Here is a 13,637-nt window from a genome sequence, read left to right as displayed (position 1 = left end):
TTCCCCATTCCCCATTCCCCATTCCCCATTCCCCATTCCCCATTCCCCATTCCCCATTCCCCATTCCCCATTCCCCATTCCCCATTCCCCATTCCCCATTCCCCATTCCCCATTCCCCATTCCCCATTCCCCATTCTCATATTCCCCATTCCCCATTCTCATATTCCCCATTCCCCATTCTCATATTCCCCATTCCCCATTCTCATATTCCCCGTTCCCTGTTTTAAAGATAGGCTACTGTTAATACAATTTTTTCTGAAAATTCGGAAGGAAACCCCTCAGGGGCTGACAACAAAGTCAACTTGTTCAAGCAGGTGTTCCCATGTAGTTTACAGTGAATCCGTTGTGAGACTATATGCAAATTACGTCTCGCTTCCAAAGCAACACAACATTTGCATATCAAGCTGAGCAAGAGTTTGTAACAGTGATTGCTACATAGGGTGGATCATGAGGTACTCCAAATGGCCAGGATTGAGTCTTTTTGCCAGATGTCTCTTTTTTTTTGTTTTTGACGATCATTGTTCCGACGTTATCAATCAAATCAGTTCAAAATAGGAAAGAGGTCTCGATGGTTTTAATTGACAAAACTACCTTTATGAGTTGCATATCGCGACAATGTAAAACGGATAAATTCATGAACATGGACTGCCTACTATACTTCCAAGACAGAAAAAAACTTACATCATTTCCCTAAGAGCAGGAACATGGTCTTTCTTTAAGATAGAATCTTTATTTAGTTCACGTGAGAAATAAACATACACTCCCAATGAGGCTAATTTAATTACACAAAATTGAGGTGCTCGATTCTTCCAAAATAAGTAACGAAAAAGATCAATTCTCGGTAAAATACCTCAAAGTAACGAATTATAGAAAGAGACCACACGCTTCCTTTCTCCCCACCCCATGAACAAACGGTCACGCAAGCTTGTTCAGCCTCTATGCTAATTTTTAAATAAATTCTAACGAAAAAAACTGCATACAGTCTGTCAAACAACAGATAGATGATGAACAGGATCGACGATAGAAAACTCTGAACATAAGCTTTAAAGAGTCGGCTCGATCAGTTATTTTAATCAATTTTGTAGCAGAGAACACCAACATGTCGTATCAAGCGCACAAGGAACACAAATTGAAAAGCTTATAATTAGACGTTTTCAGGAGCAGCCGTTCTGATCGAGCCGCGACATAAAGCGACGGTGTAGATGTCAAGCATACGGAGACCGCAGAATAGAAAAAATTAACAGAAAAAGTTTGGGCTCATACGAACAGCCGAGAATATAATAATAAAGGCTGATAGTTTCGGGGCTGCGTCGGTGAGAGTAACGAAACAATTTGGATATATCAACAAAGTTGAAATGGTAAATTGCCCACCGTAACGATTACAAAAGCTGACGTTTCGAGCGTTAGCCCTTCGTCGGAGCGAATATAATATTTGAGTTAAGGCTATGATATTTACTTTCCTACATGCATCGGAGTCGTGTCAATTATTATTGCATCAAAGTCTTGATGGTCACTACCCTGCGAGCAGAGGACCTTCGATCTTCCTAGATTAGTCTAGCAAGATCGAAGGGCCTCTGCACTGCTCGTAGGGGAGATGGTGACATGTACACAACAGGATGGCGTGATTTTGTCTTTCATCACGATTTTTCAAAACATTTTAAAAATCCTAAATTCATTTCCCCCGAAGGAAACTTTTACATATTATGAAAGATCATCAACTCTAATATTGTCATTCGTAATCTTAATCTCCTCCGACAATTGCAAAAACTGTATTTGATGTAAATCTTAATATTTCATATTATCAGTATTGTATTTCTAATCTTTTACGTAATTTTAATTACACAGGGTAGGGTAGTACATATATATAGGGTCAACTATACGGGGCAGGATTGCATATTTTGTGTGTTCTATGTATATTAGATTAGTTTAGTTTAGGCGTCCTTACTTTGTAGGAAACTGCTATTGATTTCACATCTTAATGAAGCTTATTATTGTTATTACAACTTGGAACTATAATAGCTTTTTCTGGCGCAGTTGTCTTGATACGCGAGTCGAGTGAATCCTGGCCTATTTAATAATAATAAATAGTAATAAATAATAATAATAATAACGATAATAATAATAATAATAATAATAATAACTCATATCTTAAACTCATGGCGCTTTACAACACTGTACGGGGGACTTTACCAGACTGCTAGGCAGTTTATAATCAAATAAAGGCGAATATAACATTTGCCCCCTCCCCCAAATTCCCAGTAACCAGGCCATACCACATCACAGTAATCTCGTGAAGTGGGTTCTTTATCGTCCCCTGCCTAACCAAATTACCTAATTAATAGATGCAGGAGACGGGACCTCCATTTATTCGTCCCTATCCAAGAAGACTAGAATATCTAACCATTTCTTGATCGATTTGTAGAAAGGTAGCAAATTCTTCTTAATTATTTTAAGACCCTGAGTGTTGGTAATATTTTAAACCTGTTCGGTGTGGCAAAATCGATCCCGGGACTAAAGACAAAACCTTTTCGTTTTTCAGAAAAAAAATACTTTTTTGAAGGAAAAAAATACACAGCAATTGTAAACTTTCTAAAGATTAATTGTATAAAAAAGGACACCGAATTTTATTTTTTTTAACTTTGCCATGCAATGTTTGACTTTTGCGTTGATTTGCTCTTAAGACTAGACGCTCGTGGAACGTTCACTCGGGCTTCGTTCGTAGTTATGGCACTCACACGAAACACGAGTACAACTATAACATACATAATTTGCATGACGAGATCTGAATTTTTGTACTTTTATTGACACTGTAACATCATTATGTTCATGTGCATTACAACTCTATGCGAAGAGCAAATCAACACGATCGCTTGTGCAATAATAATTGTCATTGTGTACGAAACACCAAATCGTACTTTACAAGTATTGAACCCTATGAAAACCAATAACAGGAATAGGATATCTAAGGGAAGAGCTAAGCTTATATAATTAATATTATAACTCAAGTTGCCACTGTCAGTATCCTTATCCAATTCGCTGTTGTTAGCGCCACCTACGAAGTTGTGTTCACGAAACATTATTGATTTTTTCAACAAGTTAGGTGTCCGTCTCAACATCGTAGTTCATTGTAAATCGGCCGTCACAGTTTTGCCACTATTTTCGTAGTTTGAACTCACATACAGTGGCTCATTTGTTATCTTGTGAGATGAACTTGGCACATTTGGCTAGCTTTCAAGTTATGAATTTTGTGGACCGGCCCATTCCAAAAACATTCGACATTATTTAGCGTGGGCCTACTACGAACGGCGTGTGCGTTTGCATGTGCGATAAGCGTATAAGACAGGAATCTTAGCAACGCGGTCTTGACAAGACACAGCGTGCTATAAATTATGTTGTTTACGAATAGCCCATTTCCGAATTACCCTTCGCCTCTTTTTCAAAACTAGGCCTGGTGCTCAACCATTGTTGTGAAAATGAGTTTAATTTATTATCATATGAAAGGATGAGCACCAGGACTCGTTTTGAAAATGAGGCCAAGGGTAATTCGGAAATGGGCTATTGCGAGCACATGCTAATACGAGTTGTCACACTCTTATCCCCAGTTTCCACGGTTTAAGAAAGGAACGCTTGGGATCATGACCCCCCCCCCCACCCCCCCCCCCCCCCACCTCTTGGCGACCAAGAACGGCTTGCATTTTAAGACTCGGGCTCGGGCTTTCCCTCTGAAACCCGAGTAAATAGATGGTCTATGACTTTGGTTATGATGCTTCCACATCTATCGCTCCATCCCAGAACTACTCGTTGAACTTATGGATCCGTTAAAAATAATCAGGCCTTTATTTTTCAAACTTAGTTTAAAACTGAAGAACTATGTAGAGCATAATATCATTCATTTAATGTCACATAGTGATACAGGTTAGATGAACATTTTAGAATGGTCAGTAATAGCGCATCTTTTTCCTCCCACAGCAAGATAACATAACTTGACCATCATCCCAGTCGCAACGCTATAATAGTTTTACATCTTGAGATCTTCACCGGCAACAATTTAAATGCAATAGAGAACTTTTTGAGAAAATCATATTCAATATAGAATGTTTTTTAAGTCGGACTCATAACTCATCTCTTCAAGGAGATGTAAAGTATCCATTGGTGATTCTTTAGTATTATCAGAAATAAAATATGCAAGATATATTATTTTTTTAATCAGTAATTATCGAGCACCACATGTTTGATTGGATGAGCATAAATAGAATAGTTAGATGACCAAATTGATGTTGTCATTAATGAATAAATGATAACCAATGCAAAAAAAGGCCCGCATAAGACAAAGAAGTTAACTCACGAGAGTCATAAAGAGATTAATATCTCTTAGTGTATAATCACTGAACGCTTTAAAAAAAATCGAGTAAAGTCAAAAGATTATACTCGAATTTTCTGCAAACTTTTCAACCGAGATAATAGGAAATAGAAGCCACCAATTGATTAGACACCCTATGGTCCCATAAACCAGAAAGAGGCCTGGAACCCATAACTATGGGACCGGTCATTTCTTCTCGCCGGAAAAGAGATGGGGAGGAAAAAGGGAGGGCTACTTCAAAGGAAGTTCACACAAAATGTAAGGACGACGTTTTTTGAAAGAGCTCATCGAATTTTTCATTTATTTCAATTCTGCGTGTTGCGCTGTACTTGAGAGTGGACGTCATCAATAAGGGAACGGAAACGAAGGAGTGAGGGAGGGGGGCATTTTCCAATAATATACCTGTGGTGATGTACTGCTGGATGGCGTCGCATTTTCATTACTGGATCGGCCAAAATGAAGGTGCATTTTCAATAGTTACTAGAATGGATCGCACATCAGGGGTAAGGAAATTCCGGGCAATTAGGGGTTTGAAAATTGTAAGATTCGTAATTTAAAAGTTGTTAGATTTTCCTAAAGTGAATAAGATGGGGTTTGTAAGTGGCCAAAGAACAAAATATAATAGGGTAGGGGTTTATGAGAGGCAAGTGGCACAAACCTAGGATACCCAAGTTCCCCCCTCTTGGGGGAGGGGGGATATCCGAACACGATTTTCTTTCGTCGAGAAAAATACCAAACAGTTGAGGATTTCCCGGTTTCTGAACGTTTTGTGACTGAATAATATCGAAATCGTATATATCATTGACGATCTTTGAACTAAAAATTTTGGTAACAGTGGCCGCAAGTATGGTATTATGGACGGACGTGGTGATCTTTCAAAGGAATACAATACCAATCTGTTGTAGGAATGATGAAGTGGAAAGATGTTTTTGAAAACGTGCGTCACTTTGACTTACAACACTGAGAACCTCCAACATACAGCACTAGTTTTTCTCTTTTCTTTTGGTCTTTGATTTTTTTTTAAATTTTTATCAGTTGCGCGAGAACACCATATTCCAATTATGAACAGCACTAATTCGACATAAAATGGAGGGGGGAAAACAGTGTGCGAGATTAGCGCAGGCCAGAAGTTGCTCGTCAAATTCACGTCATCAGAAAAGCAAAATTTATTCCAAACTGACCTTAAATTACAATTATCACTTTCCAGACCCCACACATTCTTAAACCCGGATTTATTCTGGCATTAGGTCAGGCTTCTGAACTCTTACCCCTGTGACGCGATGACAGAAAAATCAATAACGGTTTACTTTACAACTGACCTGAACGTGTTCTCTAGGATATCAGTTACACAGGAAGCCTGAACCTTCAGCTTAAGTATACAATTCGTATCTCGCAGCAGTTGAGTTTGTTGAGGAAAGCTGTTCCCTCGAATTTCCTAGAAGCTACGCGGATGGACCCTACCAGGAAACCCTCCGCAAAATGCTCAAGCGATGCTTTTCGCAGAGGCTCCTCGGTTCTTTCTTTCATTTCAATTCTATTCATTTTTGCGCTGTTCTTAAGGATGGAAATAATAAACAGTAAAACGGAGATGAACGAACTTTGCATTTCAGCCGTTGGAAGTCGCATGAAGTTGCACGCTGTAACGAATAAAGAAAATTAAAACGTTGGTGATAAGACCAAAACGTCAACAGGGAGGCAAAAAACTGTTTAATTTGATGAAAAGGAAAATAAATATAGCTAGTCTTAACTGAAGAACATATTTGCGTGTGATTTTACTCTAGTTGCATGTTTTGACACCAAATTGGCTTATCTATAAGTTATCCTACTGTTTTTCGTTGTTCGTGTATAGATATGCTTTCCAAGCCCCTCTGGTCAGTCAAACTTATTATTGAAGAATTTTTGCAAATGTTTGTTTACCTCCCGCCTCGGCGGATTAGCTTTGCTTTTTTGCAGGAAGGGATTGTTTTACTGTATTTTAATTGCTAAAATTTAATAAATTTTGCTGATTAATAAAAAGCAAACGAACCAAAAAACAAACAAATCTTAACTCATGGCAACATATATGAACATTTTGCGCTCGAGTTGGCGTACCAAGACAATAAAAATCAACAACTTAGAACTTAATTCTTTTTTATTAATCTTTGCCCGACAGTGAAAAAGGATAAACAAGTACCATCCGCAATTTTTTGCATCCATAAGAAACTCCGAGTTACACTTTTTGAACCTACATGATTAAAGAGTTTGAGAATAACGTTTACGGCAACCCCCAAAAAACAAGCTCTTATTTTCCTTTTTTTCCTTAATTCTTGGATTAACCCCGTAAAAAAAAGAATGCAAGACGATTTATTGTTCCCAGTCTAAACAATTTATCACTTAGTATTTAAAATAATTGAAAGTGAACAGTGGCAGTATCTCATTAATTTAATGAAATTTATAACGTAACTAAAGCAAAGCGCGCGCTCTGATTGGTCTTTTTATCTCGTTTTTTTAATGAAATGTAGTGGTATTCATCCTCAGTATCAACGTATTTAACGTATTTAAAGGTAGTTTCCGATGAAACAAGCAGCAAATTTTGCTGCAGGTTGACACCAGGCAGCAACAGCTCTCTGACAATAGAGGACGTTCGAAGTGAGATCAATAAACAAATCATTTAAATGCAACCAGTATCTTTTTGTCAGCCGTCTGGGAAAGTCTACGTGCCAGGTCCTCCTGGTAAGAAAGGGAGCCGAGGTCCCCGAGGAAGGCGAGGAGCGCAGGGACCGAAGGGAAAGAGAGGTGAGCAAGGTATAATGGGCTTACCTGGAAGACACGGCATGCAAGGCATCAGCGGAGATAAAAGACTGGGAGGAGAAAAAGGCGAAAAAGACGAAAAAGGTAATCGAGCTGATTTCTCTATCAGTTAAGATTATTTTTGTTTCGCTTTCATTAAAAAGAGAAAAACAGCAATTGAGTTTTGATTTATTTATTTTGTGTTTTTTCTTTTGTTTTTTCTATTTTTCAACTTACAGGCGCTTCTGGCCCCCGTGGAATGACAGGACAGAAAGGAGAAACTGGAAAAAGTGCCTCCTTGCCAGAGGTGATCGTATCACCTGAGACTAAAACAGTAACTGAGAACCAAAGAACTTTACAATGACAACAAGGACGAGAAAATTCATCACATGTTTCAACTGGGTCAGTTCCCACGACCATCACACGATAATAAACTTGACTTAGTTAAAAATCAATCTAGCTCAATTTTACGTTTCGCCTGTCTGTGTTATATCATCAACACAGAATTGGACCATTTCATAGGTTTACGCGTAAAGTTAACAAATATTCGTCTAAGAAATTACCATCTGGCCTCTCCCTTATCCAACCTCGATAAGAACTGGCCAATCGTGTTGCTTTGTTTCAATGCCAATAAAACCTATGTCTATCATCTCACTGTGTTCGCATCGAGTATGTTTAGAGATGGCGATCGAGGAAAGTTTCTTCCTTCTCTTCTTTCAAGGAATGGCCGTTATTTTCGCAAAAGAGGACTCGACGCTTTCTCGTTCATCGTTATTCACCACCCAGGAGAACAAGCGACTTGCAGGTCATGCTGTCAAACGGTTTCAATCTCCCAATCAAATATCATGCAGCCTTTCGTGCCTCAGAAACTCCTGGTGTACTTCTACAAACTTCGAAGAACCAACTGAAAAGGACGATAAAGGAACTTGTGAACTGAACAAACATGGGATCCTTGACGGAAACGCTCAGTTTTATGATCAACAAGGTTTCACTTTCTCTATGCTGCTCAAGGTATATATATAAATATTTTCAACACTCACGGTAGAAAGAGAAAGTTTTTATTTTCAACTGCTGTAAAGTATCTTCACGCTTTCATGCATATTAGTTTGAGATTTTCGCGAGTCGTTCAGTTCTGTTTACTTTACAATTATACACAAAATGACAGAAGCTGAACAGGAAGATTTCCACTCAATATGGTAAATATGCCTGCTAAACGACCATACATGTTTGTTATTTTTAGGGATGTCTCGTGACAGGCTGTCGTAATGGCGGTTCCTGTTTGTTTCATGAGAAGAACCAAACATCTTCATGTTCCTGCATACATCCGTGGACTGGAGATGACTGTCAAATAATTGGTAAGATTGCATTTTTTTTTTTTTTGTAAAACCTTCAGAACAGGCCAAAGTAATGAGAGTGCTCAATGGAGCCGAACATGTAAATAGTTGCTCCTCAAGCAAAATCCAGCTGGCTGGCGCATCTTAAAATAAGACAGAATTCTTTCTCTCTTTGGACAAAAAATGAAATTACAACAGCTTTTGAAAAAACTTCATAACGGGAACTGAAAGCGGTATCGGTTCTAAATACAGATTATTTTGTTCCCCTTAAGTTATGATCCGAAAGTTCATTAATATGCTGTCGCCACTAAGTATGAAATACGAGAAAAATAGCTTTTAATGAGGCAAATATACACCCGTGAAAAATTATAGCCAGCGCGCTTGATGATTCCGCCGCTTCACCAGTGTTTTTGATGGTGGCTACATTATCGCCCCTCTGCATACCGTTCCTCTGACTATTGAAAAAATCGTATTTGCAAGAATATTCTTTACTTGATTCGTGTTGAAAACTGTGCAAACATGCACAATTCGGCCGATGAAGACGCAAGATTCAAGCTGTCTGTGATCATAATCTAGCATGAGAGAATGTTAATATTCGATCGCTCAAATGCGTTACTGCCTCGCAGTGTCGCTACAGGGATCTTTGTTTATTTCAAAACAAGATTTCAAGAATTAAACTTAGTAAGTCGCTTCAACGGTCTGCCTATTTCTTTTGTTAAATTTCGGTAAGGGGAGGTGTAATATAATTTTTTTTTAGAATTTCCATCCCACAGGAGAGGGGTTATAAACGTAGATGAGAGGACATTGTAATAGTCAATAGCTGACAAAATGCAATGGTATGCAAAGCATGCTTTTCGAACTCAGAGAGTAAAATTCGTAGAGCGAGCATGTGCTGTCGTGTTGTGATGTTGTGTAAAAGGATAGGCAGCCATTAAAGATAAAAACCGATCGGAAGAAAACTATTATTACACGTTATTACACTGGCGACGAGAATTTATTGAGCCCGTGGCTGTTAAATACCGCTTTAATTCTGCCGTTTGATCCCAAGACGATCAAACTTCTCTCGCTCACCAATGGCAAAGGGGTTCAAAAGCTTAAAAATATTATCCGACGGAGCTGGCTGCAAAAGCAACAAACAACGCCAATTGTTTCTCCTTACTGACCCCGCGGCATCTAATATTCAAGACGCCTTCTGCGCGTTTCCGATGCACGAACTAATTAAAAAACGGCCGCACTCTGTCGGCTCAAATTTCGCCAAGAAACATAAGGGAGGCGAGACCTGCATCGCACAAGTCGTTACCATCTATCAGATTGTAACGATATTCCCATCCAGAAAGTCGTAGAATGAGATTAAGCTGTCCATGTATTGTTATTAAAAACACGGAAAAGATGGGCAATTTTTTATCTATGTGGCTATACCCTCAGATGCGAATGCTTTCATCCAAAAAGCAGTAAAGTGAAAATATTTAGAAATAGAAATCAATGGAAGTAAAGAGATTAGAAAAGTGGTTATTTCAGTACTAGCGGTACTCTTAGAGAAACTGGAAAATGCATCAAGAAGAAAATTGGTAGGTTTGAAAATTCTCGTAACTAGAAGGCACAAAAAAGTGGCTTCAAAGCCGTGATACTGGAATTCAATGATACTATACTCCACTGAGGTGAATGTACGGTTTATGAGACATGGGAATATTGTTTTACAACAGCTGAAAAGTAATGTCTGCTTCAGCGCTTGGCTAAGAGGCCAGTTTCTTTCTTTTTCGGTGACGAAACTTTTACTTTGACGTTGGGATGATAATATCCTGTAAAGAGCTGAATTGAGTTCGAGTTTTTTCTCTACGGCTTACGGTTAAAATTTTTGGCCGTTTTACGGCAATGGGTAATACCTCCCCACTATAGTCACCAGAAAAATTGTTGCAGTTATTTTTATTTTTTTTTTTTTTTACTGCTGACGCCAAGAAAAAAAAAAAAACAGAAGACAGGCGAGACCACTGCACAATTTCTTACAAGCCAGAAAAATAATAAATAACTATCCTAACACTGACCTGTCTACATATTGTTATCAAAAACCGTGACAGAAAGGTTGAGAAATGTACTTTCTTTGAAGGCTGGACTCTTATCGCTCGATTCTCAAACAAAGATGGCAAGAATTGGATGCGCGACGATGGTAACTGGTGGTATGACCAGAAAGCTGCTATTGGAGCGACAAACAACCCTTCAGTGAACAACGATATGATCTCAACAGCCTTTTGGTCGGTCAGCGGCAAAGAAATAAAGATCACGCGCAGTGACGACCCCAGTTACACTCCTCTGTTACAGACCACAGGTAACTGTTTGGGTGGACAAACATTTCGATCCAAAATCACAAGTTATGGCAACTTTAGAAATGGTAAATCCTGGGCCAAGGATCAGTGTCTTGGAAACTGTACGGTTCAATATGGTGGACAGTACAAGCCAACAGATGGGTTCCAAAAGGCTAATTGCAGTGGAGACATCCAAAGCGCCAACAAGATCGGCTTCTGGTGTGACTGGAAGGGTGGTGATGGATCAGTGATGATGATTGGCGGAGGAGGAAACGAATGTGATCGTGCAGATCATGGGATTGGAATCACAGAAGCTGGCGACGCCTCTTTTGATGACAAGAGCTGCAGTGAAGAAGACTTTGGTTATGGTAATGGTCATGGTAATCCCATTTCAACCAATGGGTCTCAGTCCTACTCGTTGAACCTATGGATCCGTTAAATATAATTAGAGCATTACTTTTCAAACTTAGTTTAGACCTGGAGAACTTTATAGAGGATGACGTTATTCAATTTATGTCACATTGTGATCCAAGTTAGATGAACATTTTAAAATGGTCAGTAAAAGCACATATTTTTCCTCTTACAGCAAAGATAAAATAACTCGACCATCTCCCCAGCAACTTACTAAGTTCCTTAAACACCTTTAGATTCTCACTGGCAACAAATTAATTGCCACAAGGATTTTTCTGCGAAAATCAGATTCAATAGAATTAATTTAAGTCAGACTCACAACTCATTGATCTTTTAAGGAAATGTGAAGTATTCATTGATGATTCTTTAGTAATATCAGATATAAAATATGCAAGATGTGTGTATGTTTTAACCGAATATTTCATTAAGAAATTTTTCTGAAGCTACGTCGAGCACTCCATATTTTATTAAATTGGCATAAATAAATGAAATAAAACGATAAATAAATGGATAAATAAAAATCTTTGAAAAAAGGAAAAAGTCTGCGAGTCCTTGATGTATAGTATCTATTGAAAAGTTTGAAAAAGTTAGGTATAATCTAATTGATCATGTTTAAGTTTTCTACGAACGTGTCAACCGAGGTAATAGGAAAATGGAGGCTATTTGAACCTCCATTGGTTCAGCACACCAGAAGGAGGCCTGGGACCAAATTCTAGACAACCAAAATGACAAGTTAAAAAAGTGTCAGTCTCCGATTGCAGTATCTTGCTTGATTCCGCTGACATTGTCGTGCATATCACGAAGGGGGGAGGAGGACCTCATAATGATAAGCTAATGGGGATGTTCCACAAGATGACGTCGCGTTTTCACTACTGGATTGAACAAATTGCGGCTGCATTTTCAATAGGGATTTGTGAATGGGATCACGCATTTTGGGATTTTAGGGGTAACAAAACTCTAATAATTAGACGCATATTTCCGTTCAGTCGGGCTTTTTGTTGAAAGAAACTTTTTTTGCGCCTGCATTTGCTTAATCTAGACGGAGCGCGCGCAACAATAAAGATAAACAGCACACGCGTTAAACTTAACAATTAATATAATAAAATAAATACGCAGTGAAACAATCAAAGTATTAAGAACGTCGCACATGCGTACATCTTGACTGCGATTTGCGACCGAACGAAAATAAAAGCGAAGACGAAATTTCAACTCGGGCGTTTCCTGCGGAAAGCCCGAGTAATTAGCGAGTCTCAATGGGGTTGACCGCCGACCGTGAAATGACCAAAATACTAACCATCAGCCGTCAAAAATGCAATATTTTTACCGTCAACTGGCAAATAAGTGAGCCAACGTTAGCCGTCAAATGTCTCAGATATCCTTAATTAATTAAGAGCTAAGCCATTGCCTTAATTGGGGTCAAGTTCTGTTGTTTAGTGTAGGTAATCAAATCATTTCGAGTGCAATTTCGAATAAATAAGCAGGAGTAATTTTTTTCAAAGACTAACAAAATTGCATGAGCCCGTAGAGCGAGTGCAACTTGTGGTCTTTGAAAAATTTGCAAGTGCTTATTTATTCCGAATTGCACGAGAAATCAGTTGATTATGTATTAATAATAGACATGAAATAAAAAAAAATACGAGGTAGCTTCTCACAACTACGCAGAAGAAAACCGCGCGCATCATGTGCAAAAATAATTTATTCAAACCCTGCAAGAGACTATGAGGTTGACTTTGACCTTGACATTTATATTGACCAATCATTCTTGCCAATCAGAATGTCTGGTTTGTTTCTTCCTTTACACTGAATTAACCCTCTTCTGCACTAAATTAACTCTCTTCTGCACTGAATTGACTGAAAACTGCATTCATCTCAACCAATCAGAACTGAGAAATTTTTTCATGCATATTATTATCAATAAAAGTTTTGATATATCCCAAAAATGCAGTTATGCATTTTTATGATATTTGAAGTCCTTTAACTTCTAGTCGCGAGTAAACCTAGCTGGCGACAGAACTGACTTCCGGTATGGAAACACATCCCGTTTCGTAGAACGGTAGTCATTTATTGATAAAAGATGTTACAAATTAACAGTTCTCCACAAACGCTTCATTGTGAAAAACTACAGCCAAATTAGCGCGTTTTATGTATGACATTACAAATAATTAACCGTCACCGTCCAATGGCTCAAAATTTAATCGTCAACCGTTAAAAGAGCTTATTTTTAACCGTCAACCGTCAATGTTAATCCCACCCCCCTCCGTGGAGAACCCCTATTAGGTATGGAAGGATTCCTGGTTTAAAAGGTGTTAAATTTCCAAAATTGACTAAAGTGGGGTAGGGTTTCTGAGAGGCCAGCGGCACGCACCTGGTACTCATTATCCAACTGTGCTTCGTAGAGTACAGATAATGCCCAAAACAAGTACAAATATCTCACGGCATTTGTACCCCATAGAACCACTTTGA

General features: G+C 38.5%; 1 protein-coding gene across 1 annotated transcript; it reads left to right on the top strand.

Moving 5' to 3' along the window:
- Positions 1-7,768: 7,768 nt before the first annotated feature.
- Positions 7,769-11,704, top strand: LOC148740012 (uncharacterized). Its single transcript, XM_088748066.1, has 3 exons — positions 7,769-8,140; positions 8,370-8,484; positions 10,568-11,704. The coding sequence occupies exons 1-3, from the start codon at positions 7,769-7,771 to the stop codon at positions 11,200-11,202; spliced, it is 1,122 nt and encodes a 373-aa protein (XP_088604192.1). The 3' UTR covers positions 11,203-11,704.
- The last annotated feature ends 1,933 nt before the right edge of the window (positions 11,705-13,637 follow it).

The sequence above is a fragment of the Stylophora pistillata genome, chromosome 2, assembly GCF_964205215.1.
Source record: "Stylophora pistillata chromosome 2, jaStyPist1.2, whole genome shotgun sequence".
Classification (NCBI taxonomy): domain Eukaryota; kingdom Metazoa; phylum Cnidaria; class Anthozoa; order Scleractinia; family Pocilloporidae; genus Stylophora; species Stylophora pistillata.
Note: the sequence above shows the minus strand (reverse complement) of the source record. Positions and strands in the feature narration are given on the sequence as shown.

What these genes read in the sequence shown, in the direction of transcription:
- LOC148740012 (XM_088748066.1), top strand. Translation starts at nt 7,769, where the DNA reads ATGTCTATCATCTCACTGTGTTCGCATCGAGTATGTTTAGAGATGGCG. An exon ending in CTTTCTCTATGCTGCTCAAG is followed by an intron (nt 8,141 to 8,369) that starts GTATATATATAA and finishes TGTTATTTTTAG; the next exon opens with GGATGTCTCGTGACAGGCTG. An exon ending in AGATGACTGTCAAATAATTG is followed by an intron (nt 8,485 to 10,567) that starts GTAAGATTGCAT and finishes CTTTCTTTGAAG; the next exon opens with GCTGGACTCTTATCGCTCGA.